This window comes from Naegleria fowleri, assembly GCF_008403515.1.
Source record: "Naegleria fowleri strain ATCC 30894 chromosome Unknown tig6, whole genome shotgun sequence".
Taxonomy (NCBI): domain Eukaryota; phylum Heterolobosea; class Eutetramitea; order Acrasida; family Naegleriidae; genus Naegleria; species Naegleria fowleri.
The window spans coordinates 116672-143330 of NW_025407938.1; the positions used below are offsets into that span (position 1 = coordinate 116672).

The following is a 26659-nucleotide window of genomic DNA, read 5'->3' on the forward strand; positions in this document are numbered from 1 at the left end:
GAATTGATTTGTTTTTATTGATATTTGAAATTTCGTACAAGAGGAGGTAAGATGTGTGTCTCCATTTCGTGCAACAAAGGATCAAATAATGATTTCACAAGTCCTTCCTTTTCATATGTTTGTTTCACCTTCTCAATCGTGTGTGGCTGAATTGAAAAGACAAATGCCTTACTTTCTTCATTTAGGAATGTTTTCAATATGGTTAAGGCAATACATTTGAGAGTTTGAATGTTCACTTGTTGGTTTGTCTTGACATCCAATAATGTTTGATAGTAATACTTCAATTTGTCATACAAACAAAACGTATTCAGGTGATGTGAAATTTCACAATAATTCTTGAATTCCATTCTACTTCTGGGATCATTCATAATATCCGAGAGAGAAGAAAAAAGTTCATTTCGAGCAGATTTCAAAGCGTCCGTACTTGTTAAAATTTGTAAATTTGATCTTCTTGAGAGAAGCTCATCCATACTCGATCCAGTGTTGTTTCTCTTTGGTGAACTTTTAGGAGAGCCATGTTGATTTCCAAAAAAGCATGAAAATGTTTTGCGAAGTTTGTTTCCATGTTCACTTGAATTCTTTTCAAAGTTATCATTCATGTCTCTTAATTGATCTGTTGGCACTGAAGAAATGTTATTTGAGTAAATGTATTTGTCTGGATGAATGGTCACACAGTTCATATTTTGTGAGTGAATGACTTCAGGGATGGATGGATCTGACTTCTTGAATCCATTGTTTGGCTTCAATGGAGACAATGTTAAAAATTCATAATCTAAATTCACACTTTCTTCACTATTAGCATCGACAAGATAATCAATGTAATCAGGTTTATCTTGCAAGTCCACAAAGGTAAATTGTTCACAAATTTCACCTTTTGAAACTCGAAACATGACTGGCAATCGGTGAACTTGAGACAAATGATTGGTACAAATTCCAACACTATAACCTTGTAATGTCATGGTAATTGCAGAAAATAATGAACTTAGATTAATGAGAGATTTCATGGGTAGCTTTCGAATGTTAAAGTGATTGAAAAATAAGTAACCAGTGGGATCTGAAACTCTATGATAGTCTTCGATCAAACTCTTGTAAAGAGTGAAACTTTCTTGATCCGATTGTACACAATTTGCTCCAAAAATGGTGTGAAGGCTATCTCTGCTTGATACGAGACGCTGAGAAGAATTGTCATTTCTAGAAGTGCTCTTATAGAAACTTCTCCATAAACGTGTGAGTCCCTTTTTTTCACACTTTCTGGTTTCTACCCTTTCAGAAAACATGTCATGTTCCAAAAATCCACTTCCTTGATGAACAAAGACTGGAAGAGTATTCATATTGAGCAAATGTTGGTATTCTTTGGTCATGTCAGAAATGGAATATTTTGTAAAAGGGCATGTGAAACTTCGTAAAAAGATAAGAACCACATCATGGATTTGACTTAATTCATGGACGCTTACTCCATGATTTGTGATCATTTGGTGAAGTATGTTATTACTTATTGGAGTATTTGAATGGCAGTAGGAGGAAGATGGAGAAGAAGGACTCGTTCTGTTGGATTTTTGAAGTGTGACAAGATTTTTCAAAAACATCAGCGGAGTGTTTGAATGGTTGCTATCAATGGTATCATCCAATTTTCGAATCGAAAGTCGATGAATGAAATTTCCCTTCTTTGATAAACTATTTCTTTGAGTTTGATGTTGTGTTAGAAATGCAAATGACACTGGTGTCAATGTAGCTCTTCTCTCAACATTACCATATTTAGAAAAGAACTCTGAATCTTTGATTAATTGACTCTTCTTCAACAACATTGGAGGTGACAAACAATTGGTATCTGGCACATAATTCCGTTGTACAAGAGAGTCTTCATGAGAGGTTGTACAAGAGATTTGTTTACAAGGAGATTCCACGAAACTAAAAGTTTCATCCTCCTCAAACGTGAGCAAGGAATGATCATCATTTTCACCATCGTCACCACCATGACCACCACCACATGAAGAGGATGGTTGGATATTACTCAATGAAATAATTGTTGTTGTACTCTGTGGTTCATTGGGTAATAGTGGTCGATGTGGTCGATGTGGTGTCATGAGAGAGAGTGGTGTTGTTCTTGTTTCAATGCTCATCGAAGAAGAAGAAGAAGAGGAAAGACAAAAACTACTTTCATTAATCAATGAACTGAAAGTGGAAACAAATGAAACATTTAAAGATTGAGAATTTTCATGACGATTGGAAAAGGTTGTGGAACAGTTGTGCAACGTGTAGCAGCTGCTGTCGAAATTTTCATGTTTGGCGAATGTTCGAGGAGGAGTGACCATTTCATCATCACTATTACTATTATTACTACTATTATTAGTATTACTAGTTTTACTGTTTGGAGAGTCATGAAGAGAAGAAGAGTCTTTTGATGTTGTTCGGATGATGGATGTTGTGTTGGGATTGGAGAGAATTTCTCGAGGAGTTGAATCCACTTGTTCTTCTTCGAGAAATTCCGAAAATTCGGACCGAAATGAAAATTCATGATTCTGAGAGAAGAGGGATTTGGAGGTTAGGAAATAATCGTCTTCATCGTCGACGGTGATGATGGGTTGGGTGTATGAAACAGCCACTGTGGTGATGTTGTTGTTGTTGTTTGTAGTGGGCATTTCAAACATGTTGACAAGTGACTTTTCAAGCAAGTGTTCCAGTATTGAAAGAAGGAGAGGTTGAATCTTATCAATAAATCAACTAGAGAGTGTTAGAGTGACCGAGTGTGTGTGGTTATTATTTTGTTGTTTTAGTTTTTTGAGAATTAGTGTTGGCATTCATTGACAGCTTCGTAAAAGGAAGAAATTTTTTTTGGTCTTTTGAATTGTTGGAAACGTTAATTTGAGCGGGAAAAGGTGATGTCAAATTTTGTTCACCCATCTCAAGTGTCTGTTCAATTTTAAATATTAATATTAAAAGTGTGAATTAACTATAATAATCATCATGATATGAAATTCTTTGTTTATTATTTCATTGACATTCTTCCCGCCTTTTCTTTTCCGTTAAAAAAAATGTCCAAACGAAAACTTCAGTTATTGCAAGCGTTGAATCATGATGCTTCGGGATTGTTGTGGAATGCTTCATCTGTAATCATGGGAGGAAACTCTATGCCTTTCACGATCGCTGGAATGAATACAACTGAAACAAAGAATGTAAGTCAGAAACCATCATGATCATCATTCTCATTATTTTCGGAAACATGTTTAGACCTCTTCATCCGAAGAAGAAAGTTCAAAAAACTCATCCATGAAATCCACTACTGCTTTGGTACATGAGGATGAGAATAATTTATCTAACAAGTGTAATTCATTCGTCATTCCCATGCTTCAACAGCACGAACAACAAAAACGATTAAAATCCAATCATCATGTTGCTGAAAAATTGTCGGGGAAGGACTTTTTTCAAGTACAAGAAGAAATGGAATGCCAATATCAAGAAGAAATGAAAGAAAAGGAGGAAATAGAGAAAGAAAATAAGGCTTTTAATCAAAAGTTAGAAAAGAAGGAGGCTTTGAAAAATGTAATCAAATCAGAGCCAAATTATGTCAAACTAAATTTGAGAAGAAAAACTTTCAAGTCAAGAAGAAGGTTTAAAGGAAGTGGTAAAAAGTATGGAGGTGCATTATCAAAGAAAGATCTAGAATTATTGAAAGAACAAGATGATACTACTATTGAAAATGATGAAAATAATGAACTGATTGAAGATGACAGTGAGCAGGATGGTGACATGAATGACATCACTCCTGCTGAATCTAGTCTCTCTTTGGGCTATTCAGTGGAAGAGATATTGAACTCTCAGCAAGTAGCAGAGTCTATCTTAAAGGAATACTTTTTACATGATTCATTTAGACTAGGTCAATATGAAACAATTTCGAGAATTTTGAGAAAAGAGTCTGCCTTGTTAATCTCTGTCACTGGAAGTGGTAAATCGACGTGTTATCAGTACCCCACTCTATGTCTAACATATAACAAGAAAGAATTTGTCGTTGTGGTTTCTCCGTTAATTTCCTTAATGGAAGACCAAATGCAAAACCTTATTCCTAGCTTACCAGGAGCATTGATGACCAACCATCAATCAAGCCAACAACGTTCAAAAATCATGAATGATATCAGAAAAGGACTTGTAAAGATATTATTTATTTCTCCTGAAAGGCTTTGTGATGCCAGGTTTATTGAGAGTGCGAAACAACTTCCTCCCATTTCATTTGCATGTATTGACGGTAAGTGAAAAGACTTATGATAGTTTAAGCTCTCAAACAATGAAAAAGAGGCCCATTGTATGTCAGAATGGTCACACAACTTTAGACCTTCATATCTGAGCGTGAAAAACGTTCTCGAGAAGGATCTTGGTGTGTCTACAATATTAGCCCTAACAGGAACAGCTACAAAAACAACAGAAAAATCAATTTGTGAATATTTGCACATTCCGCCACAGAACGTTTCAAGGCAAACCCTGTCACGCCACAATCTTGTGAAGACTGTTTCCCTTGGACTGCCAAGCAAGTTTACCGCTGTTCTCAATCTCCTTAATAGTGATCGAATGAAAGGATATAGAGATTCTGTTATCATTTACACTATGTTAAGAAAAGATGCTGAACAATTATGTAGCCATTTAATAATGAATGGCATACATGCAATTCCATATCATGCAGGAATTGAAGTTTCAAAGAGAAAAGAAATTCAGAATCAATTCATGAAGAGAGAAATTAATATCATCGTTGCTACAGTGGCCTTTGGTATGGGAATTTCAATTTCAGGTGTACAGTCGGTTATTCATTTTAATTTACCAAGATCAGTTGAGAGTTATGTTCAAGAGATTGGGCGTGCAGGCAGAGACGGTTCTCCAGCTCAGTGTCACATCTTCTTTGATGAAGATGATTACATAATTTCTCGATCTCTATGCTACAGCAATTACGTCGATATATTTACTGTGAAAAAACTAATTCAAAAAATATTTTCAAAGAATGCAGAAAAATGTCATATATGTGTATTAGGAGTGAAACAATTGGAAAAGCATTTAGACCTCAAAGAGGAAGTAATCTCAACTCTTCTTACGATTCTTCACAACAAAGGTTTTATTAAGCTCCGTTCGAACACAAATCACATGTACACAATATTTTTCATGAAGAGTACTCCTGCTGAATTGGCAAAGAAGCACTCCTGGATCAAAACGGCCATGTCTCAATCGAAATCTTCCTCAAAGTTTGAAATTGACCTTGCAAAAATTGCTTTGGAAGCTTCTGTTTCTTTTTCTCAGTTAGAAACAGAAATTATTGGACTCAAAGAAATTGGCGAAATCAAATATGAAACAAAATCTGAGGCATTTTGTATGGAATTACTGCAACATGTAACAAACATTTTAGAATTGTCAACAACAATCACGGATGAAATGAGATTGTTAGAAAAGGTAAATGTTTCAAAGGTTCAAGCCATGTTTAAGCTTGCTCGAGAATTTGTTGTCTCAGACGAAGAAGCCCAAAAGACTAATCCTACCAAAAAGGTTGGGATGGAACAGTTGATTGATGAATATTTCACATGTGAAAACGAACAAGAGTTCTTGAAAGATGAGGCTGATATTGTAAAAACAGAACTGAAAGGCAATGACCGATCTGTCATTCAATCGGATTGTTGTGTTTTACTTCGAAAATATGACACCATTCCAAACGCCAAAACCTTAACAAAAATTTTGACAGGTATTTCAAGCCCAAATTTCAATGCCGAATTTTGGAGAACATGCGGTATGTGGGGACGATATAGGCATGTTGATTTTTATTCATTGTTGGAGGTTGCCACTGAAGCCTTTACAAGACAAAAAGTAGAAGATTAAACGCCGCCTTTTGCCTTTTTTCGAATGAAAAATACAGTTAGCCATTCAGAGAAAATTCTATCATTGTCACGATCTTTGAATTTCTTAATCCATGCGTGCTCAAGCATATCTCTTGCAAAAGGTCGATTTGTTTGTTCATACTCACAACATCTCGTGACAAAGTTTATAAATTCACTACTCAACATCTTTTCATTATTCTTTCCGGATTTGTAAGATTTAGCTGCGTTAATAATTTTTTGAGGTATTTCACAAAGCTTGGGTAAATTTTCCCCGCTGATGTCAGTTTCATTTAATGGATGGTGACCTGTGATTAATTCTACAGCCATAACACCCAGACTCCAAATGTCACTATTGTAATTGTATGACTTCTCCAGTAACCGTTCGGGCGATCGATAAATAAACGTTCCGTTCACTGTTTTGAAAAAGGTTGAGCCTGCCTCAATTTTCTTGTGTCCACACAATCCAAAATCACCGATTTTGATAGAGGCTTTCTTTTCTTCCTTGTCATAACGAACAAGAATATTTTCTGGCTTGATGTCACGATGGATAATGTGCTTTTTTTGTAAGTAATCCAATCCAATCAATACTTTTTCCACAATCACAAATAAAATTCGTTCAGTTAAATTTTCTGCTTGCACGATTTTGAAAATATCTCTCAAGCTTCCACAGTTGCAGTAGTCTAGTAACATGTAAAAACACAAATTTCTATAATAACATTCATGCACTCGAATGAGCGACTCATGATTACAAAGATAAATGGCAGCAAATTCAGCCCATTCCATTCTTTGAGAAAATTCTAGCTGATCACTATCTTGATAGATCATTTTCAGAGCATACTTTTTAGAGGTAACTTTATGTCGAGCTACTACAACGTGGCCAAAACTTCCACTCCCAATGTATTTTCCACAAATTTCTAAATCATTATAAGGAATATTTACATGGTCTTTACACATTTCTCCAGGAATTAAACCATTTGGTCCAACAGTGAATGTACATTTCTTTCCAAATATATTTCCTTGTACTGTCATTAATGATTTAATTCCGATCATCACTAATTATTGACACAGTTATAGTGTATTCAACTTACTGACCAAAGGCTCTTCTGAAGGAGACATCAATGAAGGTATTGGAGAAGACATTATTCCAGTATTAATAAAAAGAAAATCAAAAGGAGATATTACAGAGGAAGTTGCAGTGGCAGGCGAGGTAAAACTGGAAGGAGCAACACTCTCCTGATTGATCATGCTGCTTTTGGATCCATTTCTGTTAGGAGTAGCGTTATGATCATTATTAACGACTGATGCAAAATTATCAATTCCATATGGCCTCCATACATTGCTTTCCGAAGAGGAGGTCGTGGTTGGAGTCGTCGGAATTAACGGAGACTGTTCCTTAGTCGTGGTCGTAGCCGTTGTTGTTGGTTCCGAAGCGATAAAAATTGGTTTGAAATTATAGTTCATTCCATTGCTTTTAAATTGATTCAGCATTTATAAAAAATTGAGAGGATGATGATGATGACTAATTCTAATTCGTTTTTGAGACAGCACGTATGACAGTAAAGAGAGAGGCTTTGAATATTTTTTTGGATTAGAAAGTTTTTCAAAGTTCATAGACCAGTCCAAAGGAATGAAGCGTTCTTTCACTAAGTGAGTATCACCTCTGACACCCCATCACATCCTATTGATGAATCCTCTTCATGCTTGATATAATTTCCGAGAGCTATAGCTATGAAATTAATGTTTAGTTGACTATTGGGATCAATCTTCAAATAAAATTTTGATTGAATTTACAAGTTCGAAAAAAATGTTTCTTGCAAAAGCCGTGTGTCGTCGTCGGAATTCATCACCATCGTTGTTATCCTTTGTACCAACAACAAGCCTTCGGAGAGTTTTTAAAATTCTTTCCCAAGAACAACACATCAACCATACGACTAATAATTTTCATGAATGGGCTCTTTTGAATAATACAACAACCACCAGAAATTTCCATTCCTTTTCTCTTCAACTTTACGCAAAGAAAAAGGCTGAAAAAACGAACAAAACAACGGCTCAGCCATCATCGTCCAATCTTCATCAAGAATCCAACTCATCCCCAGAACAGACAAAAACAACAACAACCATCACGGCGGAACAAAATGCCAAAGTAGCACCTTCCCCAGTGAAAGAACCCAAAAAACAGTTAACCTCAACAGAGCTCCGATTACTTAAACAGCAAGAAACCGTTGCTTTGCGAAAGGAACGATTGAGTGATGTGGTGAACAAACTTTTTAAGCCCAACCACAGCCCTCAACAAAATAAATCGTGTGAGGAAAAACAAACACAACCATCGGACTCAACAACACAAACCAAAAAGAAGAGAAAGACTAAAAAATCAGAAGAAAAAGTAGTTCCCCCATTCGTACTTCAACCTTACACAAATCCAGAGATTGACTCGATTTTTTCTGCTATTCTCTCCATTTCACCAAAGGCAACAATCAATTTACTTTCAAAACAGGAACCTGAAGATGAATTCATTACTGTATTGAAATCAAAGAGAGCTAAAGATCAAGGAAATGATTTGCCACAACAACAATCTTCAATCTCTCAATTTTCCGAAAAACAAGTGAATTTCACACAATATACCAAAGTGGAAACCTCAGTATTAGACACCCCACTTGAAATGACAGATGAGGAACTTGCAGCAGAAGCATTCCCAACTTCTAAAATGCCAAATATTAATGACAACGACGATAGTGACATTTTGGAATACCTGAAAGAATTGAAGAATCGAAATTCACAACACAAAACAATCAAACAACAATACGAAATGGGTGAAATGACTGCATCCGATGAGGCCTGGAAACAAGTTTTGGAGAAACCAGAATCAAGTCATTTGGAGGAAGATTTAAGCGAACCAGTAGTTGCGACAACAACGCCCAACTCCAACACAGGTCCAACACAATTGAAACATCACTCTCCACACAAACGCGGGTCTGCAAGATACGATCAGGATGATGTTGTGCTTCAATTTTTGAAGGATCTCATCAAATAAATACACCCGACCGTTTGATGATGGAGCCAATCTCTTCTTGTCGAGCTCGAACTGAATATGGTTCGACCTAGACCTTGCGTATTTGCACTACTGCAACGATAGCTCCACAACGCAGTTCTCATCCTTCCTCTCTAAAATCTTCCTTAAAAAAACAACAACATCATTTCTCTTCTCCAATCGCCTTTTTGTTTGGAAATCTAAATCGTTCGAGTGGCGATCAACAAATAATTTCAAATCTTCATTTGGTTCCTGATGGAAACTCTCATTGGAAGAGGGAAGATGATGCCGTCATACGAACGTAATTGCGTTAGGACTGTTGTAAAGGTTCCACAAGGTGTGGTCGTGATGAGCCTCATCATTGCCATGATCATGATGATGCTTCTTCTGATTCCCTTAACGGATGAACATCGAGGAGGAGCAGAGGCAGCCACTCCTCAAGTACGATGTTCACGTTTCTCCTCTCAATCCTTAATAGCTGGTCTGCAAGGAAGCTATTCCGGAGTTTCTCCATACCCTTTAAATTGCCCTCTTGGATGTAATTTGTATATATTATCCTCGAGTGCTTTGGGTTATAATGGACCTCTTGGATCATTGGGGTAGGTAAATATTATATTCCAACCCCCTAAAACCTTTTTCATTCTTAATCTATTTGTGTTGATATTCATTCAACCATTAATTCAACAACATGAAATTGATATTCCCATAATATTTGGTCATGTGTGGTTGTTTCGCCTTTCTGATATTGAACCGTTCGATTCAGACCTTTGGGCCCGTTGGGACCAGTAGGATGGATGACCAATTCCGCCTTTGTATGGCTTGGAGGAACGTTCGGTGATTTTCTTGCCTCAATCCTTGGAAGCTCACATGATGGAATTCTTTCGAAACTCAACAACCCATTATCGGATGCTGGCCCATTAGGGGATTCGTTTTGGGATGTGATGCCAAAGATTAATGATTTTACAAAACACATGCAAGGTTTGGGTGTGTTCTCCGTGCTTGGTCCAATCGGGCCATTGGGAGCTTTAGGTCCACTTGGACCATTGGGACCTCGAGGACCTCATCTTCTTCATGTGAACGACAATGGAGAGTATATAGATCCATCGACGGGCCAAGTGGTAACCACATTGACTGCGTATTATAATAGTTCAATGCAAGTGGTTTGGCCACTGTTTGAAAAGTATACCAGCAAGGCATTTGTCGATAAATTGAGTAGAAAGGGTCTTTTGGATACATCCTTTATGGTCAGTTCCACTGCTGACTCTAACGGCGATACCTATGTGATGACCATTAAGGAACCTCAATATGTGACCATTACAATAACCCCTATTTTGTGGGCCAAAAACTTTTTCGTGGATGTTTATATTGAAAACAAGCTGATTCACACCTCCGATCAAATGTTATTCACTCCCTGGGTTCAAGTATATATTTCGAAGAGTGACATGACTGGCCCAGCGATCAAGATGAAAGTAGTCGTGAGAGTGGATCCATTCGATTGTGGATACTTGTTGGGTTGTGCCATGGATTACACAATTACTGTGGTGGGTAGCACTGCATTCATGTTGAGAAGACCACACATTTCATACGCTGGTCCTTACTTGCAAAACTGTAATTAGATTGGTATTAACACAAGGTCAATAGAAATGCTCATGTTGACCATTTATCGTTTTATGCTTAAGCAATCAATCCAAATAATTAAAAGATCAGTGTCACATCATGCACTTGACTATTGAGACAACACATGGAATCAAGTTCGTCAAAATTGTGGTGTTTTATTGGAAAGTTAAAAACCGTTGTGGGTCATTGATCACTGGTCATCAACCTTTACTTTCTCCAGTTCACAGTCATCCAGTCATATCTGTAGTTGTCTTTCATACCAATATGGGAGAACTTTGATGGACATTGACCAGCCCATTGGAATGCTGGCACATTGTCGTAGGTAGGACCATTAATAATGTGAATAGTTTGAATATCAGCAATGCTTGACACCTTAGTATCATAACCACCGCTGCATGATCTATTCAAATTGGTCGATTGTGGTCTGAGATCATTTCTGCTAGCAATAGCATAACCAGGGTTTCCTAACGAGAGTGGATCCACTTGATAATTGTTATATCTGAGCATTCTCTTCATGCTATCAATAGAGTTCACTGTCGATTGGTCTCGTCTGAAGATGTTAGCTCTAACACAAGTCTCATACGAAAGCATATCGCTTGCATTTGGCTTCTTTAAAACTTCTGGATAACCTGAAATAGTGAAAACTTCCTTATAGAAAGGAACCTGTAGAAAAAGAATTTTCATATTAGTGATAACTTGCAATTAAACACTTACATTGTACGATGGCCAATATCCAAAAGATAATATTTCGGTTTGATCAGCTGCATAGACTTTTCCTGGAATTTGTTCAACAACCCAGAACAAATTCTTATTCAAGCTTTTTCCTGGAGTAAATTTCTTGGTGTCGAGAACCATGAATTGATTGTTATAGGTACCAGAGTTATATTCACTGAAAATGTCACTCCATTCTGGAGCATCAGAAGCAAGTCTGTATTTTAACGTTTATCCTCATTATTCAAACATTAATGTATGAACGAACACTTACCTGTTTGCAAGTATGACTCTTTGCCAGCACAGCAATGATTCAGGCTTCACCAAATCGTATAATGAGGTGTTAAAAATGTTATTCGATGTTTCAATGACAACCAATCCAGATTTGGTGACATAAAAATCGTCATTACTGGCCAAATTGGCAGGATATGACGAAAAGGTCACAGTAGGAGAAGCAACAAGTCTATTGTTGAAATTGAATGTATATGTCTTGTAAATTCTTGTCATGGCTGAAAATGTGAACCATGAGGTATGTCTATTATACAAATGATCATTGAATGTTCATAAGCAAGTCATCAAAAAACAGTCACCACTACTTACCCAAAGTAGATATTACTGTAATCTGGTGTCACCTTAAATAATGCACTACAGTGACCATTCTCTTGAACAAAAGTCATAATTTGTTGTGGAGTCATCTTGTGGAATTGTGGTCTATTTTCCTTCTTCACATTCAAAATATCAAAAATGTCACCAAATGAACTGATCGTTTGCATGGAAGCAAAATCAATCTTCTCATTAGGATTAGTTGTTGCATCATTATAACCTTGCACGAGACCCTCCATTTGCAAATAAACAGTCTTAATCTGTTGCCAAAATGGATCAGAAGCATACTTGGTGCTTTGTTCCTTCATCCAATTTCGTTGCGTTTCAAAAAAGTCTCTTACATAACCAGGCATCCTCTTATCTGGCATATCAGCCCATGAATAAGTATACATATTCGTGTAGTGATTATAAATACGTTGTCTTGTAATTACACCTTCCAAATAACCAGCTCCGAAGGCTTGCATATCATCCTTCACCAATCCATTGGTTTCCAACGACAAGACATCCCATCCACGGCTCTCAAAAGTAGCATCATAATGAGCAGCGGCAATACCACCCTTCAAATCATAACCCTGTTTCACTACATACGATCCCTTCTCAAAATAAACGGTATAATCATCAGCGAGCACGCAACAACAACAAGAGAAAGCCGCCAGCAACGACAACAACAACAACAACGAACAATAGAAGGATTTTTGCATTTTTTTTGACGATTCTCATCATGTCTCGGAGTTTCCCTTGCAGAGAGCCATAAGAAAAATATATTTGTTGAAAAGGAGTTCAGTCATGTAACCTTGAAACACACTTGAATATAGGGTTGTGAAATTGTTTAGCCTAGAGTCGTGGATTTTCGTTTAATGATAATCGAACTCGCTTGTGCCTACTCCACAAGAACTGTGTTGAGGAAAGCCCTCTACAAACCAAAGCTACAACGACAATGAGGACGAGGACATTACTTCCCTCTTTATCAATAACCTCACTATGTGACAAGAAATGTAATTAGAGGATATTTCAGGTGTTGCAGGCGCTTCTGGTTTGACGAAAAGAAAATTTAATCTCGTTTTATTATATTCATTTGTACTCGTTTGTACACCTCGTTTTTTGGCGTTCGAGGTCAAACAACAATGACAATACAAGGGGTGGTTGAATGAATATTCAATTTTCACACTGATAATTATGGCTTCAAGTCTTCTCTTTTGGCACCTCTTGGTTCTACTTGCACTGATTTATCATAAAGAACCTTATCATCAATAATGTCATGATTTTGAAGAGTATTTCGCAAGAGCTCTTGAATTTGATGTACTTGTTGAATATTATAGGGTGGATTCTTATATTGCATCACTTCTGCAATTTGATTGGCAACGAGCTGTCTCTTCTTATAATTGATCAACATTCGATTCGTCTTGGAGTGTTTGATCATATCTGGATTACCATCTTCAATAAATGTCAAGTCAGTGAGATAAATACCAAGATAAATATTCAATGGAGGTTTCACTTCTTCTTTGATGTGAGTACGATAGGCCTTAAAAGCAGAATCAGGTGACATGACTTTGCAACATGCTGCGAATTCTTCTCTCAGTTTCTCGTCAATATCGTTGATACTCAAATTCAAACGGTGAACAGCAGCATTTTCGTAAGCACTGTTCAAAGCCATCAAGCTGTTAAAATTGTTTAACTTGAACATGTGTTTGGCAAGGTTCATCAATTTGGCAAGTTTAGCTTTTCTTTCTCTGAATGATTCTTCATGGGTGATTTGTGTAGCAAGCCAGTTAGAAAGTCTGTTGAAAAAGTCAATACTTTTGATGACATTTTTAGAACGGTGTTTGAGTTTTGGTTTGGACCATGAGCAGTTCAGCAATTCATGAGCTTCAATATTACGATACAAATTGTGATCCATATAAGTAATTTGTTTTGCCAATTCATCTTCTCTAATGTCCCAAATTGATAATTTTGGTGAAAATACAGTGGCTGGTACAACGGGTGGAACTGGTGTCTCAGAGAAACTGAGTTTTTCTTCCTTATTTCTGCTACTGGCTAATTTTTGAGCAAGTCTTCCACGAATTCTGAGACCCATTTTGCTCGTTTGTTTGTGTTTGAGAAGGAAATCTTCAATGAAGACCGTGAGCTCACGAATCATGTTTTCATTCCAATCAAGTGTGAAAAATTCGTCAATCCACTTGTTTAAAATGTTACCTGTTCTGATTTGAATGGTTTCCTTATTTTTGTTCCATACTTCAGGAGAAATATGCTTTGGACACTTGGGAACTCGATATCTTTGGCAAAGTTTGTGAAGTAAAATTTCTGGAACTGTAAATGAGCGATATGTTACAAGGAAGCATTGAATAAACCTGGCATCGGTGTCTGGATTAGTCAATCTTTCAATTAACTTGTTGAGAGAAGCACTCTTCAATTCAGAACCAACGAAATCGATATTATCATCTTCGTTGCTCAATAATTCAGCCCACAATGGTTTTCTCATGTCACCAACATCATCCTCTTCAAAGTGATGATAAATACTAGCGGTTTGAACCTCAACATCCGTATCAAGATCTATCAAATCTGATTGCGGTAATGCATAGGGCTTTTCAATATCTTTAATGCCAAGACAGAGCAGAGTGGTAATTAATGAATCTTTGGTATCTGTTCGATCCGATCGATAGCCATTATACTTGATTCCAGTTTCTTCTTCCATGACTTCAATCGTTTGATACAATCCACGCTGTGACAAGTGTTGATACACTAATTGTAAAAGTATCTCACGAGACAAAACCTCTCTGTTTTCAACAGTTCCCAACACATCCGCATAATCAAGAGCACTTCTTTTTTGTTTCTCCTGATCATTCGAGGTTCCTGTCATGTCTCCATTACTATCCGTCATACCCATCAATAGAGAGAGTCCTGCAGGATTGGAGGTTAGTGCAGAAATCGAATTTGTGGAACTCGTTGCACCTACTGGCACGGAATCTCTTGTTCCAGCTTCAAATCCACTCCCTGGAGTTCCATTCAATAAATTCATATTGACGAATCCACCAATATTACCCTCACTTGGATTTCTCTGCAATGGACTATTGACTCCGCCAGTCGTCGTATTCGTCGTACCAGTAATAGAAGTCGTACTCACTCGAGGAGAGTTGGGATCGGAGCCAATGGATGCCTGACTTTTCAATTTTCTAAAACTCGAAGAAGCAGACTTGAGGGAAGCCATCGATGAGAAACCTCCAGCTTCATTGTGTTGCATCAATGCAGCACTATGACTTGGTTGTTTACTCAATGGACGCATTCTCTCCATGAGAGCCAATACATTCGGATTTCTCTTGAGAGCTCGTGCCATCCATTGTTCCCGATCCAACAAGGCTGAACTCTCGGATGCTCCCACCGATGAAGCATGATGGACGATCGCCTTCTCGACCTGACTCTGTATTTGTTTGGTTACCTTTTTCAATTCACTTTGATGGAATTTATCTTGTGTGGCTGGTTTCAATTTCTCAACTTTGGGATTTTCATGATAGAATTGTGAGAGTGTTTGTTGTTGTTGTTGTTGGAGAGAAGAAGAAGGCATCTGATTCGAATTATGGTTATTGGTCGGTTGTAAAGTCAGTTGAGCATTGGCGGTAAATGAATCTTTCAGGGTGGGCAAATTGGGTGGTAATGGAACATTCAACATCATATAGGCCTTGGCTAATGATTCCTCACGATAGTCCATCAATTGTTGAACGACTTGTTCCTGTAGGAGTGCACTCGACGAGGATGTTGAATTTTCATGTTCGGATAGGAGACTGGAGGGAAGAAGTGATTTTTGGAGTTCGATGGGAATTTTGATGGTTTTGAGATTGGATTCAACAGTGGTTGTTGATTGTGTTGTGATGTTGTTATTATTGGTGGTAGTGGTGGTGCTTGATGCAGGAGAGGATGATGATGACAGGTTCTGGCTGGAGACCAGTACAGGCATTTTTAGGTGATGTGAAAAATTTTGACATTTGACTTGCAGAAAATGATCCAGATGTTTTTTGCGACAGTGTAGAGAAGACCAAAAGGACATCACCATCATACTCTTTCCATCAGAATCAACGAAATGAAACATCAAATTCTCAAGAGAATATTGTACCACGAGATGAGTAGAAGAACATTTATTATCAATTTAAAACGAGGTTGCGATTGTGTGGGCGAATAACTCTTCGAATTCGGAAGGAAATGAATCTAATCTCATGAGATGAACTCTTAATTGTAATTCTTTACTCCATTTGGGGTTCACTGAAAACTCGAGCATGAAGTTGCATGAGGTTTCAAAATTGACAAGATGATTTATATTTCACATCAAAAAACAAAATCACACAACATGCCACTCCATTGCCTTTCAACTCTCTCCTGTATTCTTCTCTATTGTATGATCACCTTGTTTTGCATCATGGCTGTCATTGATCACTCAGCATTATTCATCCAGGCTGAAAGTTCTGAATCATCATCTTTCAGAAACGAAACGACGACATCCTCTTCTTTTCCTGTCGTGATGGACCATTTCATTTATCCAGCACAAGAATGTTTGAATTTGGCTCCAGTGAACCAATTCTATTATCCATTTCTGTACACCTATGATACCAAATATTATGATTTTTGCAAGATGAATGATCCACAAGCAGTACCTTCTGAAATTTACAAAAGTGGATTCATAACTGTTGAAGAGAGTGACAATTCCTCGTCTTCTTCTTCTTGTGTGAATATTCTGTGTTCGACCGATACGAGATGGGACTTGACCAATCAAACTCAATTAACTTTATTGGGAGTTTTATTTAATCATTGCTTGCATTGTAATAACTCGAATTCTGAATGGTTTCGACAAGTGTTGAGAAATCACTCGTGTCCAACCTTTACAACCAGTGCCTCTTTGATTAATTCATCACAAGATGAGGACTTTGTGAGCAAATTTACTGCCATTTCGCAATATCATTGCAATCACGAAACAGCAGATTCAACCACCAGCAGCAATCCGCAGAGAATGAGACATTTAGGATTATTTGATTACAATATTTTAACTTCTCAATATTTTCGAAAAACTTTTTTAGATTACTCAAAGAACAATAACCTATTTAATCAAACAGGAACTTTTGGAGATGCAAATGCAGCATTGAAATCTGTTTCACTTTCAACTCTTTTCAATTTTTATTTTCATGACTTGTTTGACAAGATGGATTCAAATGAATTGCCATCAGCACCTTTGAATGTTCCAATCAGTTGTTGGTGTAATTATGAATCTGAGAATGGAAAATCATTTGGATTTCAATGCAATGACTTTTACCAAAATTGGCAAATCATGTTTGCATATAGAATTTCAACAGTGATCTTTGCCGTTCTCTATGCAGTGGTCACATTGATGTTAGTTCTATTCATCACCATTCCAAAAACATTTGAAAGAATTGTCTCCTTCAAAAAACGAGCAGATGTCTCATTGGAAAGTTCAACCTTTAAGAAAATGCTTCTCTTTGTAAGACACTACTTTGATATTGCCACACAACCTCCTCCATTCTTTGCAGCTGCTGCCTTCTCTGGATTTGTGGAAAATTTCTTGAGATGTCTCTTTAATTACAATGCGTTTTTGCCCATGCTCAAATCGGCATATTTTCCTGGATTTTTCAGAGGTTTAGCAGCTATTCTGATTATATGTGGATATTCAAGCTTAGTGGTATCGTGGAGTCATGTCATTGATTTGTCAAAGCGAACCATAGAGAAAAGGGGAAAAGGACTTTCAAAATTTAACATGACCATTCTCTCCATCTTTTATTGTGCTGTGATCGTCGTTGCCTTTATCACCGTTGTTGTTTTTCTATCTGTGAGAAATTATGCAGTGGCATGGATTGTATTGACCTTTTCTGTCCTTATTTATTTGTTGACATTTGTGGTTGGGTTTACCTTTTATGGTGTGAAGATTTTCTTCGCATTGAGAGCTACAGCACAAGAAAAGAAAAACTTTATGGAATATCGATTCACGAAATTCATTCTCTTTGTGACAGGAATCTTCTTTATTGGATGGTTCATTTCACTTGGAATGTTAGTGACCTATGTCTTTGGCTATGACGCTTTAAGCTTATTTTTGGGTATATCTCGAAATCAATTCATGGATGCTGGATTGAATGCAGTTCTGATTGTTTCTTCATACATTACTTTTAGTGATACTTGTTTTGAAATGACCTATGGAAAGAAAGCCACACTCGTGTTGAATCATGTGCTCAGTTGTGGAAGTCGAATCGTTCAAAATCATTTGAAACGAGACAGACACGAATCATCATCATCACAGGCACCACAGAAGGAATCACCCACCAATTTCAACCAAAGTGCTGTTGTTGTTGCTGTGGTCGTCGATGAAAATTCATGTCTGAAGAAAGAATCCTCCCATTCCAATTCGATCGAGGATAAACACCAATTGGTGTGAATGACCAACCATGAATTATCATTTATATGAATTTGGGTCGCCTCGCCTCGTCGTTACTTCTCGCTCTGAAACCTGTTCTTTCTATCTCTCTCTCTAGTAGTAGGATGTTGAAATGTGTACACGTTGAGAATTCATCGTAATGCTTTTTTTATGGCGATGAAGCGGATAAAAAGAAGAAGCAGAGATATCTCTTCCTTTTTTGACAATCCCTTTCTTTGAACACTCAGTCAAAGGTGAAAAATCCATCAAGCATCATTACAATCTGGCTTGTCTCGGTTATTATTTCAGAAGCAAACGATGAATCCTTGTGGGATCAGTCATTGAGGCAAATCAAATAGTTTCACACACAAAAAAACGCCACAATAATGATGAAGAAATTTCATCTGTTCCCAACAAGATGTCAATCACAACAACCACAACAACCACAGCATTCTCAACAAGTGCCATCACTCTCACGAAACATGCTTTTTCTTTTCACCACCACAACACTTGCTTTCTTACTTTTCATGCTACCGCCACACGTCACAGCCATGACTTCGATTGCTACATCATCGATCACCACAACAGACACTCTTTCAACGATCATGAATCCACGAGATGTTGCTTTCAATCAAACCCAAGCAGTGGCGGAGGTAAAGGTAATGGTGATGGATCAATTCCTCAATCCCATACAAGAATGTCTGACACTTGCTCCCATCAATCAATACTATTATCCATTCATGTACACGTTTGATACGGATTATTGGGATTTCTGTGCCATTGATCAACCACAGAAGGTTCCTCCTGAAATTTACAAGATTGGATCGTTGTATCTCAACAACAACGACTCGTCTCTCTGTGAAAATGTTTTATGTTCCATTGAAAGGCGATGGGACTTGACCAATCAAACACAACTCGTGTCACTAGGAGTTTTATTTAATTACTGTTTGCATTGTAATCATTCAAGTGCAGAACAATTTAGACAGGTATTAAGCAATCACTCTTGTCCTTCCTTTTCGACGAGTGTGAACTCGATCACTCAATCTCCAACGTTTCTTTCGAAATTTAATTATTTGGCAGATTATCATTGTAACTATAATAATAGGAGAGAGAATGAACCATCGAAACATTTGGGACTTTTTAATTACAATATTCTCATGACTGATTACTTTAAGAGGTCTTTTTTAGATTACTCAAAGAACAATAACCTATTTAATCAAACAGGAACTTTTGGAGATGCAAATGCAGCATTGAAATCTGTTTCACTTTCAACTCTTTTCAATTTTTATTTTCATGACTTGTTTGACAAGATGGATTCAAATGAATTGCCATCAGCACCTTTGAATGTTCCAATCAGTTGTTGGTGTAATTATGAATCTGAGAATGGAAAATCATTTGGATTTCAATGCAATGACTTTTACCAAAATTGGCAAATCATGTTTGCATATAGAATTTCAACAGTGATCTTTGCCGTTCTCTATGCATTGGTGACAGTGTTTTTGGCCTTCTTTATTGTCATTCCTCGCTGTGTGGAGAGAGTTATATCCTTCAAGAAGAGAAGTGAAATTGGTTTAGAAACCTCCAAATTCAAAAAGTTTCTCTATTTCGTGAGACACTATTTTGACATTGTCACACAACCTCCACTCTTGTTAACCATTGGTTGTGTCACTGGATTCTTAGAAAATCTATTAAGATTTGCCTTTAACTTTACTACATTTATGCCACTTTACCAAGTCTACTTTCCAGGAATATTTAGAGGACTGGCAGCTATTTTCATGATTTGTGGATATTCAAGTTTAGTAATTTGTTGGAGTCATGTCATTGATTTGGCCAACAGAAAAACAGAACCAAACAGAAGAGGTCTCTCCAAGCTTAATATTATCATTCTTTCCATCTTTTATTCATGTGTCATTGTAGTTGGAGTGATTTCTGTGATCATTTTCCTAGCTGTGAAAAATTATGCCACTGCTTGGATTTTACTCAGTTTTGCTGTCCTTATTTATTTGTTGACATTTGTGGTTGGATTTACCTTTTATGGTGTGAAAATACTCTTCGCATTGAGAGCTACAGCACAAGAAAAGAAAAACTTTATGGAATATCGATTCACGAAATTCATTTTAGCTGTGACAGGAATCTTCTTTCTTGGATGGCTGGTTTCACTTGGAATGTTAGTGACTTACATTTTTGGTTATGATGTGTTGAGTGTGTTCTTTGGATTGGCAAGAAATCAATTCATGGATTCTGGATTGACTGCTGTCATGGCATTGTCCTCCTATATTACATTTAATGACACTTGTTTTGAAATGACATATGGAAAGAAAATCACAAAATATGTGAATATGATTTTCACTTGTAAACGACCATCGAATCAGGTGGAACCTGAGAGAGTATAAAACTCTGTGTCCATTCTCTCATGATTTCTTTGATTTGAACATGTAGTTCTTGAATTGGAAGATGAATGGTTATATTCATGCCATCACTTCCTTTTGTCAGCTGTCAAAAACCTTCAAGAACAAAAAAAATGGCGGAACAGCCTAACGGCACAACGAATCAATCTCACAATAATTTCTACAAAGATGCCTTCACTGAGCGATACATCGATGAGCTCGACAATACAAGCTTTACATCCTTCGAATTAAAATCTCAACCTTCCATCCAACAACGAAAACCCGTTCAAAACTACTCAGTCGAATATGACACCACCAAAGATCCTAATTTAGAGGATCCGATGGACCTCGGAGAAGGAAAATCCAAATATACAGCGGACCAAACACAAATTGATGGAGAAAATCAAAAGAAAAAGAAGAATCGAATGACTGATCGAATAATTTCATTTCCATATTGGACTGCTCTGACATGTGTGGCAGAAGTAACAGTGTTTGTTGCCATGTGCATTGTAGGAAAGGGAATTGACGATCCATTGGTATGTATGAGAAGAGTTTTTTGTGTGTGGTAATAATATTATTCTTGTTATAACATGTTTTTATGATGACATGATTGTTGCAAATATATTGAAAATGATTTACTCATGCACATGATCCTTTCGCGTGACAATCTTATTGGAATATGATCCAAATGATGAATGGTCTTTTGAATTATTAAAATTGGACGATGAAAGAACAATCCAATGATTGGACCAAAACAAGAAATTGTGATACAATTTGGAGCGAAAGATAATTCTCTCATACGAGCAAATGGAAGTGAATTTTGGAGATTTTTTGTATTCATGTTCATTCACCAAAGTGTTTTAATTTTATTATTTAATCTCATGTGGTTATTGACAACTGTCAGAAAAACAGAAGGAGTTTGGAAATTTCCAAGAATGGCAGTCATTTACATGCTCTCTGGTATTGGAGGAGGATTGTTGAGTAGTGTTTTCAGTTTTGATCAAATAAGCACTGGTTCCACTTCATGCATTGTTGGAATTATTTCGGCATCTTTGGCAGAATTGATATTGAATTGGGATGTTGTTTTTAATCCTTTCAAATTATTATTGAGTGTCATTATGCAATTGTTAGTTTTCTTCATTATTGGTTTATTACCAACTGTTGACCAATTTGCTCATATTGGTGGATTTATTTGTGGATTTCTTTCTGGAGTCATGTTGTGTGCAAGAAAACAAAAGCCAGATTTGGAAAAGAGATGGGCCAAATTCACAATTATTGTGGCGAGAGCGTTTGCTGCTGTTTTATTGGTGATTTACTTTGCCTTATTCTTCCCAATCTTTTATGGACTGATTCCAATGAAGTGTGAAGCATGTTATTGGTTGGATCCTACTTGGGCCATGTATTTTGGTGACAATGACGAATAATTGAATCATGACCATTGATTGGGATCTATTCATGTTGGATTCACAAACTCACCACTGTGTAATAAATGTGTAAGATAGAAATTGAGATGTTCATCAAACGCAATTGGTTTTGCTGACATTGTTCCTAAAATAGAAGGTCGATCAATGTGAAATCCTGAGATGTAAAAATCAATTGATGACAAGCAAAGTGGCGCAGGGGGAGCGCGGTGGGCTCATAACCCACAGGTCCTAGGATCGAAACCTAGCTTTGCTATCTTCTTTTTAAAGTTTTGGCAACGGGAAAAGACGAGAACGTTCATCACAGGAATTATTTTACTCTCCAAAGTTACATCCATCCATGCCTTCAGCTTGTGACTTACCGAGAGATTATATAATCACATCAGGACATCCTGAGATTAACTCTCTTTTTCCTTATTCAAATATTTCTTGATTGGATTTAAGGAATACCTCAAACAATCGACAGTGAAATAAAAATTCATGACAATCACCAACACTAATAGAACGCATTGACAATACACAATCACACAAGTGGTTGTAGATTGTACATTTCTCAATTCCACAAGATCTGACATGTTTGAAAACAATTGAAAACCTAAATACACACTCATTAATGTTCGAGTGATTAAAAAACTCAAAGTGTTCACCAACGAGTGAATGACAAAATATAATTTTTTGGAATAGTCATGCAGTAAATTTTCCATCAATTCTTCCTGACCGATCCAAATGGAAGCAATTTCTGAAATCTCGCCAAATAGTGCAGGAATTGCTCCTGTTCCATTCACAAAATATAAACTAAATGCAATGACAATAACAAAATGAAAGATGGCATTCATGAGATTGCTTTCTCCTAACACAACAAGAAATAAATAGCAAAATAAATCTACTGTCAAATACCCCAATGTGAATGACATTAAATTAGAAATAGAGTCGTTATATGAAAAAAAGAAATGATTTGGTTCTTTCACAATAGACATGAGTGAATGATTCGTTTTGTTAACTCCTTCCGAATTTAGAAATTTATAATAAAATAGATACAATCCCCATAAGCCACTAATCACTGCATGAATATAATTTGTGGTTGAAAAAGCTAATTCTCTGCAATCTAAATCACTAGAATGAGTTCTAAATAAATAGGAATTAAATTTTCCTTTGTATTTCTCTTGTAATTTCCGAAATAAAAAATTCAATAATAAAATCAAAATGCCAAATGAGAGAGTACTTGGGATGTAAATGTAAAGATTAAGAGGAAATAAGTGGCTCATCGGAGAATAATTGGATTCAAGACTGAGTGTTAAATATTTTTTTAAACGTTCGAATTTGGAAATTGACAGTTGTCAGTTCCAATTAAAAAAATCATCTTCACATGGTGGTTGGGTCCGGACACTTCTCAATTACATCACAACGGATTTTTCGTACCACTTCCATGAACAACCACAATTTTACAATCACTCTCTTTGTTCTACTGATCATTTCTATATGCGCTGTCAGTGGTCAAAATGACTACCATTCATATTTTGACAATTTCTATTCGGGAATCTCCAAAATGGGAATTGCCAACATCGCCATACAATTATCTCAAATAGATCCATCATCAAACAACAGAACAATATTATTTTCGAAAAGTTACGTCCATGAAAATTTTCGATTAAATTCCCAAATTGGTGTTGATTCCATTTACATGGCAGGCCCAACCATGAGTCAATTATTTACAAAATTAATTTCACTCAAATTAATTCCAAAAGAAAAAAGAGGGACTTCTGTGAACGAATTGTTGAAGTCTTTGCAATCCAAAGTTCAACTGTCAGATTCCATTTTAGGTGATTATGTCAGTTGGTCTCGAATGTTTCCAATTGTTGACTCTAACAGTCATGTCACCATTGAAAGTATCATTCAAGGAAAATCAGGATTTGATTACAGAACCCCAGAAGATTTATATCAAACAAGTAATCCACAATCATCCAGTACTCCATTATTAGATGTCATCGAAAATAACATTTTAAGAAAATTGGCTCCTAGAGTGAGACAAACGAATCGTTTAGAAAGTAGAATTGACATTGATGCCCATGCATTGTTAGGATATTTATTGTCTAAAATGAATTCAAATATTAGAATGGATGAAATTTTCAAAACTCAATTTTCAAACATGTTCAAGTCAACATTTCCATTATTCTCCTCTGACATGAAAGACAATTCCAAATTTGTCAAAGCAACAAAGGAAAATGATTTTCTTGTGGAGGATATTGTTTTTCCATACTTTACAATTTTCCCAGTCACGAGCTCAGTATTCACATCTGCTGAAGATTTAAATACTATTGGATCTCTCATCATGTCTCAATACTCAGAGAAGGAATGGGTAGAATATAACTTGATGAATTTCATGCGTCACAATGATCAACCTTATTACTATCAAATGTCAAAACAAGGAAATTACATGACTGCAATCATCCTGTTCCCAAAATCCAATTTCGTATTATCCTTGACTGGTCTCTCAGTTTCCTTAAATCAAGTCACTCAACTTGTGCAAGATTTTGCCTATCACATGCTTCCAAATGTGAAATGTTCTCAATTTTTAAACATGACTTTGAGTAGTGACAATCGATCATGCACTTACACCACACCACTTTCGAATTTAGAACCACTCTACAAGAAGAGTTATTTCATGGAAAATAAGAACAAGTATACTGGTTGTTATATCAATACTGAATATTCACACAGTACCTTTAGAAAATATTTTAGTATGAAGGAAATGATTTGTATTGCGAGTAGTAATGATGGAGAAGATTCTCAAATTCTCACTGGAAAATTTTACAACTACGATGCCAATAATCCAAATAGTCAAGCGAGGGTATTCAGTGAGGAATTTATATTCGTGCAAGATTTTGATTTTGATACTTTTCGAATGGGTCACAAAGTACCTTCTGATGCTCATTTGGTGCAATTTGATAATTATGTTTCGAATGTGACATGGACATTTAAATTAGATTCAAATCGATTCATGTATTTGATTGGTCCCTATGATACTCAATGTTATGAAAGATTTGAAGATGGAATTAGCACTTTTTTAATTTATTTATGTTTTGGAGGTCCATTCGTTGCTGGATTTGTTTTACCTTTCGTTCAATTGTTTTTCCTTGTTTTTGAGGTGAGAGATCGAGTCAAGAATGGTTATTCGAATTTGGCGAATGTGGATTTGTCTCATCTCATGTTGTCTGGAGGTGATTATCATTCAGAGAGTGACGAATCAGATCGAGAGCTCGATGACAATGGTGTTGAAAATTCTCTTCGTAGATATTCCTTCCGAGTGAGTGAAGACAAGGAAAAGAAGAAGAAGAAAAAAAAGAGTTCCTCACTCAACACCAAGATGGCAACAGGAAAAAAGTGGAGTATCATTCTGTCGGTATTTTCATTCAACCTTGTGAGCATGTTTTTGTTTGCTGCTCTGAAAGGGCTGAATATTATTTTGATTTTTGGCATTTGGCAACAATGGTATGCCTTATTAGTGGTGCCTCTCGTTACTATTTGTCTCACTGTGTTGTGTGCCATTTGCTCGATCATTCTGATAATTGTGAGAATTAAGATTAGCACTGTGAGTGGATGGGTGTTTTCCATCTTGTACATGCTTTACATCTTACTTGATATTGCATTTATTGTGGTTTTGATGAAGATCAATTGGTTCGGTTTTTGGAATACCATGTAAATTGGTACATTCAATGTTTATTATTATATATGAGAAGTAAGCGACATGCCTTATTTCTTCTTTGCTTGCAATAAACGAACGGATTGTGAAAGAAATTTCAAAAAATCATCATAACCACCTCCTATTTTAACCTTCAACACTCCATTGACAATGTTAAGATGTACTTTTCTTTCAGCTTTGCCTTCTCCAAAAGCATACACGCAATCTTTGACTCGTTTCAAAGGAAGTATCACACCCTTTTCTTTGAATTGCTCCTTAATGTCATTCACCATTTTATCGATTTGCTTAGAATTATCTTCAGCTCGAATTGGGCCTTTCAAAGACCTCAGCATTCTTTCTGTTATACTGTCCAACGTTTTGTTGGCCTTTCTGGTTTTATCTTCTTGTTGATTCTCTTCCTGTTCTTGTTCCTCATTGGAAGCAACTGCTTTTGGTTTTTCAGAATTAATCTTGAACTGTTTGGCGTCAAACGACTTTGACAGAGGATTAGCTTGTTCCTTGGACATGTTGTGTAACGCATTTCTGACAGCAGCATTAAAGTCTAAACTTCTTCTTGCCTCTTGCTTTGGATATGATTGTTGAACGGGTTGAGGTGGTGGTGATCTAGAGCGAGGTGGTGAGCTGGTTCTTGGATTCTCGTCAACATGCTCTTCCATCTTTTCTTCCTCAAGAGGTTTTGGAGCAATTCTGGAATTCGCAACTTCAGATGTCAGCTTATCAATATCCATGATATATCTTTCTCGCATCAACTCTGCTTGCTCTCTTAGGGACTGAATTTCTAAATCTCTTTCCTCAAGTAACAATTTTAAATGTTCATTTTCAGCATTAAGAAAATCAAGCTTTTCAGCCATATCTTTGTATTCTGGAGAATCCTCAAAACTAATCGATGCATTGGTTCTTAAATTTAGCATGGTATTGAATTGTGTTTCCAGCATCTGATAAA

The 26659-nt window shown here is 36.6% G+C and overlaps 13 protein-coding genes across 13 annotated transcripts; 7 read left to right on the forward strand and 6 right to left on the reverse strand.

Annotated features, from left to right (window-relative positions):
- Positions 1-14: 14 nt before the first annotated feature.
- FDP41_010312 (uncharacterized protein) lies at positions 15-2639 on the reverse strand (the record flags this gene model as incomplete). The annotated part of the gene is made up of 1 exon (XM_044700597.1): positions 15-2639. One exon carries the CDS (start codon positions 2637-2639, stop codon positions 15-17), a length of 2625 nt encoding a protein of 874 aa, XP_044567960.1.
- A 393-nt stretch (positions 2640-3032) lies between these two features.
- FDP41_010313 (uncharacterized protein) lies at positions 3033-5839 on the forward strand (the record flags this gene model as incomplete). The annotated part of the gene is made up of 4 exons (XM_044700598.1): positions 3033-3173; positions 3229-4240; positions 4289-5758; positions 5829-5839. The coding sequence occupies 4 exons, from the start codon at positions 3033-3035 to the stop codon at positions 5837-5839; spliced, it is 2634 nt and encodes an 877-aa protein (XP_044567961.1).
- Positions 5840-5843: 4 nt separating this feature from the next.
- Positions 5844-7334, reverse strand: FDP41_010314 (uncharacterized protein; the record flags this gene model as incomplete). Its single annotated transcript, XM_044700599.1, has 2 exons — positions 5844-6868; positions 6935-7334. 2 exons carry the CDS (start codon positions 7332-7334, stop codon positions 5844-5846), a joined length of 1425 nt encoding a protein of 474 aa, XP_044567962.1.
- Positions 7335-7650: 316 nt separating this feature from the next.
- On the forward strand, positions 7651-8877 carry FDP41_010315 (uncharacterized protein; the record flags this gene model as incomplete). Its single annotated transcript, XM_044700600.1, has 1 exon — positions 7651-8877. One exon carries the CDS (start codon positions 7651-7653, stop codon positions 8875-8877), a length of 1227 nt encoding a protein of 408 aa, XP_044567963.1.
- Positions 8878-9240: 363 nt separating this feature from the next.
- Positions 9241-10490, forward strand: FDP41_010316 (uncharacterized protein; the record flags this gene model as incomplete). Its single annotated transcript, XM_044700601.1, has 2 exons — positions 9241-9473; positions 9638-10490. 2 exons carry the CDS (start codon positions 9241-9243, stop codon positions 10488-10490), a joined length of 1086 nt encoding a protein of 361 aa, XP_044567964.1.
- Positions 10491-10698: 208 nt separating this feature from the next.
- FDP41_010317 (uncharacterized protein) lies at positions 10699-12506 on the reverse strand (the record flags this gene model as incomplete). Its single annotated transcript, XM_044700602.1, has 4 exons — positions 10699-11154; positions 11206-11419; positions 11477-11737; positions 11803-12506. 4 exons carry the CDS (start codon positions 12504-12506, stop codon positions 10699-10701), a joined length of 1635 nt encoding a protein of 544 aa, XP_044567965.1.
- Positions 12507-12979: 473 nt separating this feature from the next.
- On the reverse strand, positions 12980-15754 carry FDP41_010318 (uncharacterized protein; the record flags this gene model as incomplete). Its single annotated transcript, XM_044700603.1, has 1 exon — positions 12980-15754. The coding sequence occupies one exon, from the start codon at positions 15752-15754 to the stop codon at positions 12980-12982; it is 2775 nt and encodes a 924-aa protein (XP_044567966.1).
- A 456-nt stretch (positions 15755-16210) lies between these two features.
- FDP41_010319 (uncharacterized protein) lies at positions 16211-18229 on the forward strand (the record flags this gene model as incomplete). Its single annotated transcript, XM_044700604.1, has 1 exon — positions 16211-18229. The coding sequence occupies one exon, from the start codon at positions 16211-16213 to the stop codon at positions 18227-18229; it is 2019 nt and encodes a 672-aa protein (XP_044567967.1).
- A 368-nt stretch (positions 18230-18597) lies between these two features.
- Positions 18598-20601, forward strand: FDP41_010320 (uncharacterized protein; the record flags this gene model as incomplete). The annotated part of the gene is made up of 1 exon (XM_044700606.1): positions 18598-20601. One exon carries the CDS (start codon positions 18598-18600, stop codon positions 20599-20601), a length of 2004 nt encoding a protein of 667 aa, XP_044567968.1.
- A 128-nt stretch (positions 20602-20729) lies between these two features.
- On the forward strand, positions 20730-22019 carry FDP41_010321 (uncharacterized protein; the record flags this gene model as incomplete). Its single annotated transcript, XM_044700607.1, has 2 exons — positions 20730-21131; positions 21327-22019. 2 exons carry the CDS (start codon positions 20730-20732, stop codon positions 22017-22019), a joined length of 1095 nt encoding a protein of 364 aa, XP_044567969.1.
- A 395-nt stretch (positions 22020-22414) lies between these two features.
- Positions 22415-23281, reverse strand: FDP41_010322 (uncharacterized protein; the record flags this gene model as incomplete). Its single annotated transcript, XM_044700608.1, has 1 exon — positions 22415-23281. One exon carries the CDS (start codon positions 23279-23281, stop codon positions 22415-22417), a length of 867 nt encoding a protein of 288 aa, XP_044567970.1.
- A 281-nt stretch (positions 23282-23562) lies between these two features.
- Positions 23563-25716, forward strand: FDP41_010323 (uncharacterized protein; the record flags this gene model as incomplete). Its single annotated transcript, XM_044700609.1, has 1 exon — positions 23563-25716. One exon carries the CDS (start codon positions 23563-23565, stop codon positions 25714-25716), a length of 2154 nt encoding a protein of 717 aa, XP_044567971.1.
- Positions 25717-25766: 50 nt separating this feature from the next.
- On the reverse strand, positions 25767-26651 carry FDP41_010324 (uncharacterized protein; the record flags this gene model as incomplete). The annotated part of the gene is made up of 1 exon (XM_044700610.1): positions 25767-26651. One exon carries the CDS (start codon positions 26649-26651, stop codon positions 25767-25769), a length of 885 nt encoding a protein of 294 aa, XP_044567972.1.
- Positions 26652-26659: the final 8 nt, after the last annotated feature.